The sequence below is a fragment of the Sturnira hondurensis genome, unplaced genomic scaffold (genome assembly GCF_014824575.4).
Source record: "Sturnira hondurensis isolate 20B ecotype Veracruz unplaced genomic scaffold, ASM1482457v3 Scaffold0003693, whole genome shotgun sequence".
Classification (NCBI taxonomy): domain Eukaryota; kingdom Metazoa; phylum Chordata; class Mammalia; order Chiroptera; family Phyllostomidae; genus Sturnira; species Sturnira hondurensis.
Window position 1 is genome coordinate 10,690,215 of NW_028076324.1, and position 15,739 is coordinate 10,705,953.

Here is a 15,739-nt window from a genome sequence, read left to right on the forward strand (position 1 = left end):
ATTCTAAATTAGATAGTAGTGACAGTTGCACATCTTTGCAAATATACTAAAAACCACAGAATCGCATGCTTTAAAAGGGTAACTTTCTTAGTATGTGCATTATGCCTCAATAACTGTTGTATTAAAAAAAAAAGAATATCAACAGACCATAGGCGGTCCTTTATAGAAGAAGTTTGCAGATCATCATGCCAATCTCTCTTAACACAGAAAGATTAAAAACCAGTGCTGACTGGGGAAAGAAGTACCATTAAAACCCACACTAAAAACTCCTTTATCTACATTTATACAAGGTTTATAGACACATGTGTGTGTGAAAAATGAAAAGCAGAGGAAAGGGCACGCAGACCTGGACATGCTGCCCGGGGCCGGCCGGGGAGGGAGACGGGGGAGAGGAGAGGTGGGGCTGCATCTGTGGTTCTTCTCCCAGTAAAACAGGACGAGGGGCCAGCGGGACAATACAACCACAGCTGTCACTCTGGACAGCAAGAGAAGTCACGACAGTCTTATAACCCCCTGATCTACCAGAATGTTTCAAAACAGAATCCTTTTGTTGGAAAACAAGGCAATATAGACCCTTAGGGCCGGGGTGAGCTCTTCACAAAAGTCCAACCAAGGTCCTGAATCAGGGGGGCACTCAGACCCCTCTGGCACGTCCACAGGAAGCCCGAGCCTTTGGGAACTGGACCCCCAGATGCACAGAGAAGCTGCGGGCTACTGTCGGCCCTCGCATGTCCACCTAAGGGCCGCGAGGCCCACCTGTGGCCACCTCACCTGTAACACGTTGCTCTCTGCCTCCTCCCCGGTGATGACTTCCACTTTTTCCAACAAACACTTCCGTGCTGTTGCCTTGGTGTAGGCAGCTGCCGACTCAGCCAGGGACTCTGCAACGTTATTAGCTAAACGACATTGACTATTTACGTGGTGGGGGGAGAGTGTGTACCTTACAGGAGACAAAACGGCTGGTTTGGCCTCCAGGGTGCCTGCTATCCCAGGCAGGGACACTGGGACTTGGGAGTGGACCCTGAAATGTGCCAAGTAGTTTGCCCGCAGGATCTGTAGGGAGGCCAGCGAGGAGCTGCTGGCATGACTGCGGGTCTCCCATTTCCCATTCAGGAGGGGACAGACCTCCAAGAGGGCACTCAAGAGAAACTCCCTCTGAAGGGAGAGGGTGACAACCATCTCAACTGCCCTACCCCTGAGCCACACGCAGAGCCGAGGGCCTGGCTGTTTTTAGACAAACATGCCCCCTTTGTGCTCACTGGAAACCAGAGCCCGCGGCTTTCTGGCTCTGCCCCGGCAGCTGGCTCCCGAGGTTGTCACTGCTGTGCTGAGTTTGAGTTGGCCTCTGCGTCCCTCCCCAGCAGGGGCGTGGAAGGACAGCGTCCTGTCACTTGGCACCCTCCCCTACGAGGCAGCAGGATTGCAACGTACCTTTCTCGGGGGTGGCCTCCTGGGACGAGGACTCGGACCCGGACTCGACAGCTGAGCCTTCCCTGTTGGCATCTGAAGTGGCCTCATTTAATTTGGGTGGGCTCTGCAGGAAAACGAAGGCACGCGGGTAGGGGCGTGTGTGAGGGGTCCGGGGGCCAACTCCAGAGTAACAGAGAGCCCCCGGGCCTGGTGGGCAGCCCGCACAGCCCTTTCCCTGCCAGGTGGGTCCTGGCCTGCTCCCCGCCCCGGCACCACACAACCATTGCCAAGCATCGTTTGGTGTTGAAACCTAACAGAAAGCTGTCCTTGCAGACCTGCCCTGGTGGACCACACATGAGCTGCCCCAGGAGCCCCCAAAATGGGGCTTCTTGTGGCCTGGCTAGAGGCGTGTGCCCCCAGCTGACATTACTTTGGGCTGCAGTGGTCACCTTCCTCTGTGTGAGGTAGTTCTGTGACTATTTCATTTTAAAGAAAGAAGAACAGCACTGATGCTTGAGAAAAGCAGCAGGGGCCACCTCGATGTAATGCAGACTGAGAAAAACACACAAAGAACTGGCTGGGCCAAAAACAGCTCCTTAGCCACACTGACGACAGACCCAGCGGGGCTGTGTGTACGACTGGGGAAAAAAGGCGCCGAGGGAGGGGGCACATGGACAATACCAGAACCCAGCGCTGGCTGTGGTGTGTATCTGGAGAACATGGCACACAGGGTCCCTGAGCCCACTGTACCCATCCCCCACTCAGGGCTGCAGCCCCGCTCCCCCCCAACATCAGGTGGAGCTGACCACCCTTGGCCCCAGAAGCAGCTCAGGGCCCCAGCAGCACGCAGATAAAGGCTGAGGTTCTGACGGCTGCCACTGCCCTAGCCCCCGTGGGAAGAAGCTTGGCCTGGGGCCAGGAAAACCTGTCTCCGTGCGGAGAGACAGGAAGAAGGACACCAGCTCTGAGAGAGCAGATAACCACCCCCAGCCCTTGCTTTAAGTGGAGTCTAAGCTGGGTTTACTTTCTCCTACTTACAACTGAAATCACCCTAATTTTCCAAGAGAAGTGGTAGCCACACCCATTTCCCTTTGACCTGAACGGGGGTGGGGTGGCTCTAAAGGCCTTCTGGGCCTTCTGGGTCCCAGGGAGAACAGTCCCTGCAGGGGCCACTCACCAACACGCGCTCGCTCATGTTCTGGCCAAATATGAACTTGTTGCTGGTGGCATCGGCACTGCTGTTCGAGTTCTCTAAACTGAAGAGAAGATGGGCTGTGAATCGGGTGGGACCTGGTGGGTAACAGAAGGCAGCTGGGCTGCCACCAGCCCACTGGGCTCTGCTTGGGGCACCAGGTCCAGGTGACAGAGGTCACTGGAGGGCTGGGCTAGACAACCGCACAGAACTCAGGCCTGCCTCAGGTGTCCAGCAAAGCCCACTGTTTTGGCCCCTCCAGAGCTGTGCCAAATAGAAAAAAAGGAAAGGGCTGGAGGGCAACCGGGATACTGGAAGATGCTGCCCCTCTGGGGGTCTGAGTTGGGGCGGATGACTGACCTGGGCCCCTCTGAGGCTGAGGCTCACTCTGCACAGGGCAGGGCGCAGGGCCCAAGACACATACCTGGGGCTGATATACTGCAGGAAATAGTTGGTTGCGGCCGGCGTTTCTGAACTGGGGTGTCCGGCATGCTCCACGTCAGCTGCTTCGGTGTTCTCATTTATCAACTGGGGAGCAGAAACCCCCGCACTCAGAGAGCGATGCGGTCGGGCCCTCTGCAGCAGCCTGGCCTGGCCGCACGACCTCTCGGCCGGGCAGCGCAGCTGCCCCCACACAAACCCCACCAGATGTGCGAGGTGGTTTGTGCGCGCACGCAATCAATGGCACAGCCTTTTGCCTTTAATGGCTGGGGTATAAAACAATTCATAAAGTGTTAGGGAACTTTTTCTACCTTGTTAAAAAAACACAAAAACGCACTCAGGCTGGCATCTTGTTAGCATTTTCATCAATACTTCTGCACAGAGATCACAGAAGGCTTAGAAATCTGCTGCTTTAAGGGGTTTACTACGAACATAAAAAGCACTGTTTCTTGACGGCTGCTTTGATGCCAGCTGCCACGCCTGCTCCCTGGCACAGGTGACCTGACACACTGCTCCTGGGAACCTGATGGGGGGTGCAGGATGGACCTGGTCCTGCGAGCGACGGAGCACAGACGTGGCGCAGCTTGGAGACTGTGGCCTGGAGTCACCTTCTGGGAGGGGGTGGGGCATGACCAAGCTCTCAGAGACGTGAGCCCTGGACCTCTAGGAGACACTGCCCCAGCCCCGACGTCCAGGCGGCGTACCTGAGAAGCAGACTCGACCTGAGGTCTGGCCAGGTGCCTCCCTGAGTGCTGGTGGGTATCAAGGCCCTCCCTTTACTTCTGTCCTCTTCCCTGGAGGAAGCAGTCCCCCAAGGGACTCATTGTTTTGGCTACAGTCAGATGATGGCAACACCCATTTCTGTCTCCCGGGGCACCTGTGCTTCTCTTGGACACTGCTAGCACATGAGAAATGTAGACGGTGTGACCCGCTGTTTTCTATGCGGTGGTGACTTCTGTTTCCTCATCTCAGGGCGTCTTACCCTCAGCATCACCGACACTGGGGCGGGATCGTCCCAGGCACTGTGGGGTGTTGTTGAGCAGCACCCCTGGCCCCCACCCAGTCAACGCCAGGAGTGCCAACCACAGATGTCCCCAGACATGGCCTCTCAGTCCTCTAAAGGTGAGCTGCTGGGAATGGCACAGCCCGTCCCTGTGGCTGCGAAAGGTGGTGCCGCCTGCTCTAGGCTTTCTGGGGCACTAGCAGCACATGAGGCGCAGAGCTGAGACCCTTGCCACTGCCAGACACCCTCCGCCCCAACTCAGTCCCCACACTGGACCCACCTGCCTGGGGGTGGCCAGGAGGTGACAGACACGGCTGCTCCCATGGGAGCAAAACTAGTACTTCTCACCTGCCCGGCTTTAGAAAAAAAGGTGATGGTTCTCAGCCAGGAGCGATTTGGTCCCATGAAAAACCCTCGGCACTATGTGGGGACACGTGTGGCAGTCACGACTGGGAGGGTATACTAGAGGGTGGGGGCCAGGGATGCTGCTCGACAGCCCCCACGTGCTGCACAGGGCAGGTCCCCAGCTACTAGGCACAATTCGGGCTGACTGCTGCTAGTGCTGACATAGAAAGCCCCGAAGGAAACAAACCTCTCTCACGGGCTGCCTCTCTGTGCCCTGCCACCAGGAGCCACTGCTCAGTCCCACTCAGGGGGGAGGGGTGCGGGCAGCCTGGGTGCCTGAGCAGAGGAGTGTGGGAAGGACGCAGGACAAGCAGCTACCAGCTGCGCTGTGAGTCACAGGACCACCCACACCCCGCTCTGTGTCTGCCCCATCCTTAAGAAGCCAACTCCTGGTGCTGAACCTGGGGGAGGCATAAAAAGATCAATGCTTGTGCTCGATAGCTCGTCCAGCCCTTTAAGTGCGTACCTTAACTCTGTCCCTCAAGTTCTGCCCGAACACAAATGCTTGCTGTGCGGCGTGTTCTTTCTTCTCACAGCTGTCCTCCTCGGAAGGATTGCTAGACTCACTCCTCTCGGGCTCCTTCTCCTAGTTAAACAGAACAATGACAACTGAAAAGAAGGGACACATTGCCTTGATGAGCAAGCTGAGCCACCTTACTGCCGCAGCACCTATCCTTTGGCGAAGGTCCCGGGGCTGAGGGACAGGAGGTGGGGCTAGAACCAAAAGGAAGGGTGAGGCAGGCAGACCCCAGGACTGGACGGGGTGAGCTCTCGGCAGCTGGGAACACGGGGGCACAGGACAGCTGGGCTGCTTCTGGATCTCCCTCCAGCATGGAGCTGTGCGGCTGACCGCCCGCCCTAAACCCAGCCATCGACGTTTCCAAGAAGCGTATGGTACAGAAACAACCTTGAGTTCCAATTCTGCTAACTGGTTTGAAGGTGGGGGCGCTCAAGGAGGTTTCCAAATGGAATTGTAGATGATCGTTTTTCACCATCTGAGCCTGAACATCTACAAGGGGGTGGGGTTGGGCACGGAGGAGGCAGAAGAAAGAAAACCTTCGGCAGCAACTTGTCTGCCGAGGTTGCTGGAGTGCAAAGCCCGCGGCTGCAGGCTGACTCGTGTACGAGGCCTGGTGCGGTGCTGCAGACCAGGCTCCGAGTCGGTTTCTGCCAGCCCCAAGGGCGGGCGCTTCGTGAACACCCGTGTCCCGGCTGCTCTGCAGCACTCCTGGAAACCGACGCGCCTGGCCTCTATAATTTCAGAACCCGGAGGACTGTTTTTTAAAAAGAAATAATTTCTGAACCTACTTCGATCAGAAAGGGCACACTGTATGTATCCCCAGAGTTGCTGGAATATGGAAACAAAGAGGGGAGACACTGTCCGCATGAGACGGTGCAAGGCCCTCATTAATGAAAGCCATCCTCCCAAACGCTACCTGGGACACGTGGAAGGTCATGCTAGCCTTGGGCAGTGCAGACTGTGCCAGAGCTGTGCTCATGGCACCTTTCTCTCTGGACCACGGGGACCCCCCACCCGGCAGACTCTCGGTGTTGATGCCGCTGAGCAAACCCAGAGGCCCGAACACAGAACACTGGCGCTGCTCAGAGCAGGAAGTGGCCTATGTGCTCGGCAAGGCCCGAGGGGTCTCTCGTGAGGTGTGTTCCCCTCCTGAGCACAGACGAACCTCAGGGGCTGGCGCCTCATCAGGCGGACTTCTCCGTGTGGGGATGCTGGGTGATGTCGACGTCGTGGTTCCTGTGCAGTCTGCTGGGACACTGAGCCCATTTGTGCTGCCGGTTGGGACTGTGGGAACAAAAGGACAGGGGGAGATTTGTGGAGTTGGTGCTGCATCGCCTCTGGTGCTTCCTTCTGCCCCCATTTGGACCAACAGCATAAAGGACCTGGCACACCACTGAAAGCAACACATTCTTAGATTAAAATAAAACCAAAACTAAAACCACACAGAGGTGGGGATATCTTATTGCTTATTCTACAAAGACTGTGTGAGTTTTCAGTGTATTTAGAAGCAATACTAATGAAGGTGGGGGTTGGGAAGAAAAAGAACAAATACTGAGGGAATGATTATGAGTTTCATACAACAAATTTTACAAATAACATCCTCATTCTGCGCGGTTTTTCCTTTAAACAAGTGAGATTACATGACACGTACAGCTTTAAATCTGGCTTTGACTGAGCACTACATAAACTTCCCCTGGAATTAAATGCTCTTCAGAAGCACGTTCATGTCCCTTGTGTGGGATGCTGTGTTGCAGCTGCTGAAGAGTTCCTGAATCACAGCACGGGTCACGAGGAAGACAGGAAGAGCTCACTCACACGAGGGAAACTAAGGGTTAACTGAAAATCACTGCCTGTGCGAATGCAATGGAAATATGGTTTAAAAGTCATGTCTCAAGATTGGCGAGTGAAATGAAAACGCACGTGAAAGCCACCCTTTCAGTTTTGGAGACTGCAGGGCTAAGCTCTGCCTGTACTCAGTAGGGGCAGACCTACTTCAGGTCTGGGAGTGGAGGCAGCGTTTAGAAGGCTGGTGCGTGCACAAGGTAATGTTTGCACCAGGAGGCAGGCTCAGCCTTCTGTCTTTCCTGGGCTCCCTGGGGACATCAAGGGTTGTTTTCCCAGTGCTCTCTTTATTTCTTTATTTCTATGTGCATTTGGCAGATATGAGCAAAGTCACCTGTGTGGCTGTCCCAGGCACGACTTCTGAAATGCTCTACTCTGCCATGCGAGCCTGGGCACCAGGGCTGCGTTTCTTACCGGCCTGCGACAGTGCCTTTGGCTGTGGGGCTTGTAGCACTGCCGGACGAAGCACGCTCCGCTGCTGCTCCTTGGGCTTCTGGCTTGGCAGACCTGGGAACAGAGGATGGTTTGCCCAGGGCCCTTGGACCTCTCAGGCAGAAACATAATACCTCAGGCTCTCAAGCACTTTCCAAGACAAACCCAGTGATCCATTTCATGGCCCTTACAGACTACACTCTGTAGGGAAGCAAAAAAAGAAAAAGAAAAACAAAACAAACAAAAAAACCCCGAGGATATTTTCTTTACAACTGGACATGCAAAGTCTGGCTACTGTTATTTTTATATGTGATTGAATGGCACTCCCAGGTAACTGATCATGTCTGTGAGTTAATGCAGTGAGTACAGTAATGCTTTGGGAAAGCCAAGGAACACCTGTTCTCAAGTGCTGGGCTCAAGGGTCAAGCACAGATGTGAGGGGAACGAAGTGAAGCCAGGAGACACTCCAGTGTAGAATGCTGCTTGGCAGTTACAGAAAGACACCCTTTGCACCTGCTGTTTGAAAATGCCAACATTGAGAAAATGCTTCTGCCAAACATGGCTTGGGCAAGGACCGTGAAAGAATGTTTCGGCCTTCACTGGGCCCCACTCACCAGTAATGTGCCACTGGATGGAGGCCACTCTGCTAATCAGCACTAATGCCAGGGCATGCTGGGGCTAGAATGCTCTGGAGAAACAGCCTGAACCAACTGAGCTATCGCTGGGCATGGAGCCCAAACTCCCAGACCAAGCCAAGCCCGTTCCCTTGCCATCTGCACTTCAGGGCAGTGAAGGGTTCACAGGTGGGAGAAGCTCCCTGGTCTAACAGGCTCTTTAAAGTGGCTTTCCAGGGCCCAAGTGTCAGGTAACAGCCCAGAGAGTGCTGGTGGGGCTGCCTTAGGCAGCTGTGCAAACAGATGCTGCACAGAGGCCTGGAAGGATATGAGAACCGTTCCACTCTCCACCAAGGCGGGCGGGCACTTACCTGCGCTGGGTGCCTGGCCATGGATCAGCGTTGGTGGCTTCAACCGGAACCCACTGCTCTTTTCCTCTACAAGTACAAGACAAGAGATAAAAGCAGGGGTGGAGTGGCAAGGCTGAGAGAGTGTGTGGGCAGGAGAGGGCCGTGGTCTGGGCCCTACGGGCTGTGGGCCTGGAGAACCAGGGAAACAATTCCAAACTGAAACAGAAATGCAGAAATCCTGTCCAACCACCAAGGCTGCCAGGCAGCCAGGGTGAGGTGGCAAGGGGCTGTGGGAAGTGTGGTTTGGGGGCCAAATGCTATGGGCTATGGAAGACCAGGGGGTGTCAGAGATGCCAGACAGAGGTGAGGGCGACCACTCCACCAAGGAGCCCTTCTGTTGGAGGGTGAGTACGAGACTGGCCAACCCATGGACCACCTCATCCAGAGGCCTGCCAGGAGGAACTTGAATGCCATGCTGCACTTGCAGGCCCTGGAGAATGTCATAGGGCCACAAATAAAGATCTCCAGGGACCCATTTCCCTTTCCCAGAGGATTTGTCAGGGATGCATCTCTAATTAGGAGAGGTCTCTGTACAACCAGCAGATGTCTGGGAAATGAGACACGTTTTCTGTGGCAAGAGATCAAGGGTGGCAGTCAGCAGGCTGGCTCTCTTTCCAGATGTGCCTGCAGAGCTTTGCCTTGTTGCTTAATGAGAGCGCCAGAAGGTCCAGGAAAAGGCAGCAGGGCTGTTCCTCCTGGTCACGTGTGAGCAGGCGGATCCTCCTCCAGGCCTAGATTTCAGGCTGACAAACACAGGGGTTCCTAGGACATTCAAAGTCTGGTTTCTGCTCAGCCATGTGTCCATAGATCCCTTAGTCCATACACCTTGGTGACTCTGACCATCTCAGGAGGGGGCGGGGTGGTGGGGACAGTTTAATGCAATCTTTGGTGGAAAGGATCAGCACCCAAAAAGCTCTGTGGCCCAAACAGGCCCAGGTCTGTGCCCGCGGAAGCAGAGGGATGGCAGCATTTTGGGTCACCAGAGGGAGCCTGGCTTTTGTGCTAAGGTACAACCCATGAGAAACAAACCCTTGTCAGGTTGCAGGGAACAAGATCACCACACAAAAATCAGTTGTGCGTTTCTATACACTGGCAATAATGACTCAAAAATGAGCTCAAGAAAACAATTCCATTTACAGTAGCACAAAAGGAAATAACATACTTGGGAATAAATTTAACAAAAGAAAACTACAAAACATTGAAAGAAAGTAAAGACTTAAAATAAATGGAAAGATACCTCAAAATATCATACAGTATGTATTTTCATTAGTGTGAAATGTCCAGAACAGACAAACCCAGAGACAGAAAGCAGGTTTGTGGTGCCAGGCACTGGGGAAGGTGAAATGGGGAATGACCAGTAAAAAATACAGGGTTTCTTTGGGGGCTGATTAAAATGCTCTAAAATTAATTATGGTGAAAGCTGCACAACTTTGTGGACACACTAAAAACCAACCAACTGTGCACTAAAATGACAACATAAATGCTTGGTCAGACCAGACCTTCAGGTAGGAAACAAAACCCAATCAGAATTCCGGATGAAACAGAAGGGCCCTCTTCCTGCTGTCTACATGCTGGTGAGCCAAGCTGCTCTCCTCAGGCGAAAATGGGATTATGGGAACTCTCACTGCTACTTAGTAAAAAGGATGGAGGCTCTGGCCGGATAGCTCAGTCAGTTAGAGCATCGTCCCAATGCATCAAGGTTGCAGGTTCAATCCTTGGTCAGTGCACATACAAGAATCAACCAATGAAGACATCAATAAGCAGAACAATGAATCGTTTTCTCTCTCTAAAAATAAATAAGTAAATAATTTTAAAACATTTTAAAAAATTAAAACAAAAACACAAAAACAAGTGGAGCCTGCGGACTTCTAAGGGCCTGTGTTTGTGTGCTGATGCCTCTCCCACGAGAGTCTAGGTCACAAAAACCACACTCGGGAGAACCAGACAAATAGGATACGGGAAAACGTGCTGCCAGGTGTTCCTTTTTAGAAGGAAAATATCCAGTTACATTTTCAAAGCTTGGAGCAGGGGCGTCAAACTCATTTTCACTGGGGGCCTCACCAGCCTTGCAGTTGCCTTCAAAGGGCTGAGTGTAATTTCAACTCCTTAACAGTTAAGGAGTAGTTACATTTACACAGCCCTAAAATTATTTCAGCCCTTTGAAGGCAACTGTGAGGCTGATGTGGCCCCCAGTGAAAATGAGTCTGACACCCCTGGCTTAGAGTTATTCAGCAGATGACTGGCAATTTAAAAATTAAAACTGAGGTAAAATTCACAACTGAGATCATTTTTTAAAGCCCCAAAAGCTGGCCCTGCAGTGCTCTCACCGTGGCCACGGTGCTGTGTGCAGAGCCAATGCTGACAGCCGCCAAGCCAGGGGCCGACCTGGGCTGACCAGCGTGGGCAGCGGGCCTAGGCACTACTGCCGCTGGACACCCATGAGCTGTGGGCCTGGGGCCCAGCCCACCCTGAAGGTGCACAGGAAATCTATGCTGCATGCTGCAGGGAACCGACAGGCAGGCGGACAAGGTGTACCACAATTCTACTGGAGACTGGGACCTGGGACAGCAGGGGCCCAAAGCAGCAGGGAAGCGTGCCTGCAGGGCAGCCACACCCTGAAGATCCTGTCACAGGCCTCAGAAATCCACTTTCCCTGCAACACAGTCAGGGTATAATGAAGCAGCATTGCCTGGAGGCCAAAGTGCATCTCCCCACCCCATGCCAGGGTCATGGGGTTGCACAGGTGGCTGCGCTGGTGTCTTCTCAAGAGCACATGCATGCCCTTCTGTGAGCTCGCTGGGGAAGAAAGAGGTCTCTCCTTCTGGGGCACCTTTTCCCTCTTCCAAATCATGTCTCAAGCCAGCAGCTCCTTTGAGGGAGCTTCCTGCCCTGCTCAGGAACATGCTGAGTGGTTTCTGAGCGATGCTTACCCCTCAGGGAGCTGCCGATCGAATGGTAAAACATATCAGACTGTAACCTGATGTACACCAGAGGTTGAAAAGGAGCCCAGAGAAGGCAGCAGCCTGATGAGGGCTGGGGCCTTAAGGGCGATGCCTGTGCAAGGCAAGGAGAGCGCTTGGCCACACATGGGGGATGGAGCAATGAGAAAATGCACTGAGGACAGAGGGAGGCAGGTTTCATACAGTTGGGAGACAGGTAGAAAGACAAAGAGGGGAGGCTAAGATGAACCCTGTGGTGCTGAACTGGAAGTATCCACACGAATGTGGAGTTACCCACATCTGCAGATAGACAGCTACAGAAACACAGGTAAATGTAAGCATACAGGTGCACACAGGTGCACGTTCCTAGCTGTGAGCGTGTTCCTAGCTCTGAGCACTGAGTGTCCTGGGAGTAGTGACAGCCCAATGGTGGTGAGCACATAGGGCATCCAGATCTTGGTCCCTTGAGGCTATGTTCCACTAAGAAGAACCAAGACCCCTTTGAAAAAAGGGGAAAGATGATGAGCCTGGAACCCCGTGTGATGACAAACAGTACAGAACGTGATTAATATGATGGGGACCTACCAAGGGGCCCAGGAACGTGGCTTGATGGGGCCACTGGCTAAATCTGGAACAATGAAAATAAGCTGATCAAAATAAAATCTGAATATTAGCCCTGGCTGGTGTAGCTCAGTGGATTGAGCACGGGCCTGCGAACCACGCGATCGTGGTTCGATTCCCAGTCAGGGAACATGCCTGGGTTGCAGGCCAGTTCCCAGCAGGGGACTCACGAGGGGCAACCATACATTGATGCTTCTCACCCTCTCTCCTTTGCTTCCCCTATAAAGATAAATAAATAAAATCTTAAAAAAATCTGAATATTAAATAGTAATAACAACAGATTATAACCCACAGATTAAAATAGGAACCAGTAAATCCATGTGATACAAATGACTAAATGAAGTGGGAAAAAGAAAGCTGTTCTTTACAGTACAATGCTGATTAATAAATGTCCGTTTGGCCTTCATCAGAGTAGTAAGTAGTTCAAGAACACAAACATCAATGGATGCTAACACAGGATGGCAAAGTGAGAGAAGATTTCCTCATGTCTCAAAATCTCTGTCCATAAAATAGCGACCACGAAGGGGCAGACACAGGGCAGACCCCACTGTGACCAAGTGACGACAGGGAGCCCCACCAGCACCTGCACGGGGTGCACCTGCAAGAGCATGGCTGCACTTCTGTGGTTCTCCAGCCCCAAACACACAACCCGGTTGGCAGCACCAGGAAACGCTGGATACTTCTCTCTTCGGGAGAAGTCCCCCAGTGGAAGGTCTTCTCCAGAATAACTGGCCTGTAATCTTCAAGGTCACAAAAGTCAAAGAAAGAACGAGGAACTATTCCAGATGGATAGAAAGACATGGGACAAGGGACTGGAATCTGATGCCTTGTTCTTGCAGAAGGCCCAGAGCCTTTGGGTAAAGGGGTAAAAAATTCCCTTAAGTTTCTGGGTTTTTCCAAATTAAAGCTAAAAAGTAAAAGGCGGGCAAAGATATGAGGTTTCCTTTGCAGAGCTAGGGGCAAGTCTAATAGGACAGGCCCACTGCACCAGGCTCCAGCTGCTCCCTTTCTCAGGTCTAGCCCTGCTCTGTGCTGCTGCATAAAGGTTTTGGGGGCAGAGACGGGGGAGTGAGGCTGCCACTCACAGACCTCAGGGGTGATCGTGAGATTCAGACAGAACTCCACGGCATAAAGGGATCAAGACATGTGTCTTTAGCGACTGATCCCTGAGCCAAAACAGGCTCACAAAGGCTAACACCGCCCACACAGCTCAGGACTTGGCTTGCTAGGCAAGTGCCCCAGGTACAATCAGATTTTTAAAAACTGAGCTCCTCTCCAGGACTGGGAAGGGGGTCAAGTCTGAACAGTTTGCTTTTAGAGTCAGAATCAATTCAACAGTTTGAAATGCCACCATCAAATTAATCCTCAGAGTTATAAAAACTTGCCTCTTCCCTTGACATTGCTCTCATGCCAGAATATGAGTTATCTCGTAATGCTTTTGAAGTTGGGAATGAATTTATATAAGGCAGGTTGGGTTACAGAATCCGGGTGGTTAAACTTGCTCATTAAATCTTTTATGAGGAGAACCTTCAGGAATTACTGGAGTTGGTTCTGCTGCAAAAGACCAAAAAAGGCAGGCTCCATGTTCTTCAGGAGGGAGCAAGCTTGCTTCCCCTCAAGTTTTAAAGCCATGAATAAAAATATGTATTTATCTGAACACATCTAAGAAATGTTAATTAATGTGAGAATTTAATACACAGAAAGGGGTCTGGGCAATTGCACTTCATATTAGTTACCTCTGGGATGGTGGTAAGGGGGGGAAATAGGCAGGCTAATTCTTTGAGTCTATGTATTTCTAATTTGCCTTTTAAAAATGATATAAATTGTTACTCTTGTAAAATTTTGAAAAACTAGTAATACACCTCTTTATTCTTTTTCCAAAGAGGACATAAAAAACCCCTGTAACCAGGCCTTACAGAAACAGAAATAAAGGCTCATGAAGCCTCTTTCACACTGGGTCCAAATGTGCCAGCTGAAGAGTTGAGAAAACATTTAGGCACTGGAAAAGAACCCTCATTTCAATCTGCCCACTCTTGTTAAGACATTATTTTACAGTATCGACTGCTTTTCATCCCAGGAAAACCCCCAGTGACTGCCTGTGAAAAGCAAAGGGATGAGAGGGCTCACCTGGTTCTGAGTCAGAATTGCCTGCAGATGGTTCGCAGAAGGTTGATGGCATAAAAACATTGTTTTTTGATACTGTCAGCAAGGAGGTGCAGGCAGGGAAGGGAACAAGAGGAAAAACAGAGTGAGTTGGAGGGGCAGACATGCCCCAGGTCACCTCTCTGACCTGAGGGGTTGTTCTCCAAGCCCCACTGTGGCGAGGGAGGTGGGGTCAGCATTATGAATAAGGCCTTTACACACTCCAGACTCTCTACGGCAAGAAGGGGGCGTCTCCAGCCTAATGGCCTGTGTCGATGCCTAGCAGTCAACTCTGGCCTATTCTGGCCACCTCCCCTATCCTCTTTCCCCTGGCTTTTCCTTGGCACTCTGGGCTCCTATGGGAGCAGCGAGGAGGGAAGTGGAGCACACCAGATGTTCTGAGTCTTACCTGGGACCAAGCCCTACTCCCTGCTCCTTGTCGCCACTGAAGGCTCAGATGTTGGCTGCACCCCACCCCCACAAAAACCACATTTAGGATTTTAATGGCACCGGTCATCTTTCCATTTCCCCTGAGGACCGGGAGCTGGTTATCTCCTAGTGTCTAGGACCTAGATCAAGGCACTAGAGAGAAAAACGTTTGGTGTTCCTTTGCCCCATCAGCCTAGGGCCACAGCACGAATAACCTAGTCTCTTCCCTGCTGCACCTTCCTGATAAGAAAGTATGGTTCAGTGGTAGACAGTGAACGGGAGGAACACAGTCAAAGCCAGGAGGTGGCAGCTTTCTCCTTCTGCAGAAACACCTATGCCACACGTGGGCATGCCACCTATGCCACACCCTCAAAAAGGATGTCCACAGCAGCCTAGGCTGCAAACTGGACAGTTCCTTACTGTCTGATTGGCAACTGACAGTGCACCCATTCAGGGGGTGAAGAAGAGCATGGCAATGTCCAAAAAAAGCGTTAAGGACAACAGGTAGGAGACCAAGTGTGTCATAGAGACAAACTTGAGAGGATGCTCACTCTGCCCTATTCCTGTAAAGTTCACATTACTGTTGTAAAAACAAACAAATCTTCCAAGAGTGTCTTTCCCCCTTAAAGTGTCCTTTTTAGGGTTCATAGTTGTAAATGTTTTATATGAACTTTCCAAGGATGAAGTGCCACTGGGATAACTGGATATCCTCTCCCAACACACAAGTATCTCTAGTCATGGGTACAGAGAACACCGGACAATGCCGGAGTGAACCAGATCCCAATAAGATGGAAAGGACCGGGGGAGACCCTGCGGAAGCACTTACCAGCCAATCTGCAGGGGCGTTCCAGGCTCGAGGGGCCCCCATTAAGTAGCCCCAGCATCCCTCTCTACTCTGGAACCAGTTGCTATTCTGTACCAGACTTTGTACAAGCCTTGGCTGGTCTACTAGCCTTGTACACATGCTCAACCTGTGCCTGGTCCAGAGGCTCGGCCCTCCCTTTAAAGACCCAAGCCCTCTCCTCTGGGAGCTCCAGGCATTCCACCACCAAAGTGTCGGCTGGAACCACTCAGCTCACTGTGTACAGTGTGTGTGTTTGGGCTTCTCAACTGGACCACCAAGCTCTACGCACACGGCAGACAGGTCCGACGAACCCCCCTCCCACCTCCTAGTGGCGTTTGAAAAGCAGACTTGTGATTAACAGTCGGAGGCCCCAACAGGGCTCGGACAGTCCCTTCTCCATTTTGGAGGGATGTTTTTTCTTGGTGCATCTTCCTTTATCAGTCCAGTAGGCCACACCTCTCTGTAAGTGTCACCAATCCCAGACTAGGGCACCTG

General features: G+C 52.1%; 1 protein-coding gene across 9 annotated transcripts in view; it reads right to left on the bottom strand.

Moving 5' to 3' along the window:
• RANBP3 (RAN binding protein 3) overlaps positions 1–15,739 on the bottom strand; it is a 52,384-nt gene that overhangs the window by 4,089 nt on the left and 32,556 nt on the right. For 5 of the 9 annotated variants that reach the window (XM_037042669.1, XM_037042663.1, XM_037042671.1 and 2 more), the window contains 9 exons: positions 13,957–14,028; positions 8,231–8,296; positions 7,228–7,320; positions 6,137–6,255; positions 4,918–5,037; positions 3,027–3,130; positions 2,588–2,666; positions 1,432–1,534; positions 772–896 (listed from right to left, as the gene is read on the bottom strand). In XM_037042669.1, the coding sequence (XP_036898564.1) occupies positions 772–896; positions 1,432–1,534; positions 2,588–2,666; positions 3,027–3,130; positions 4,918–5,037; positions 6,137–6,255; positions 7,228–7,320; positions 8,231–8,296; positions 13,957–14,028 (881 nt within the window). The remainder of the gene's footprint in view (positions 1–771; positions 897–1,431; positions 1,535–2,587; positions 2,667–3,026; positions 3,131–4,917; positions 5,038–6,136; positions 6,256–7,227; positions 7,321–8,230; positions 8,297–13,956; positions 14,029–15,739) is intronic. The other 4 variants (XM_037042672.1, XM_037042667.1, XM_037042665.1 and 1 more) reach the window with 3 other exon arrangements.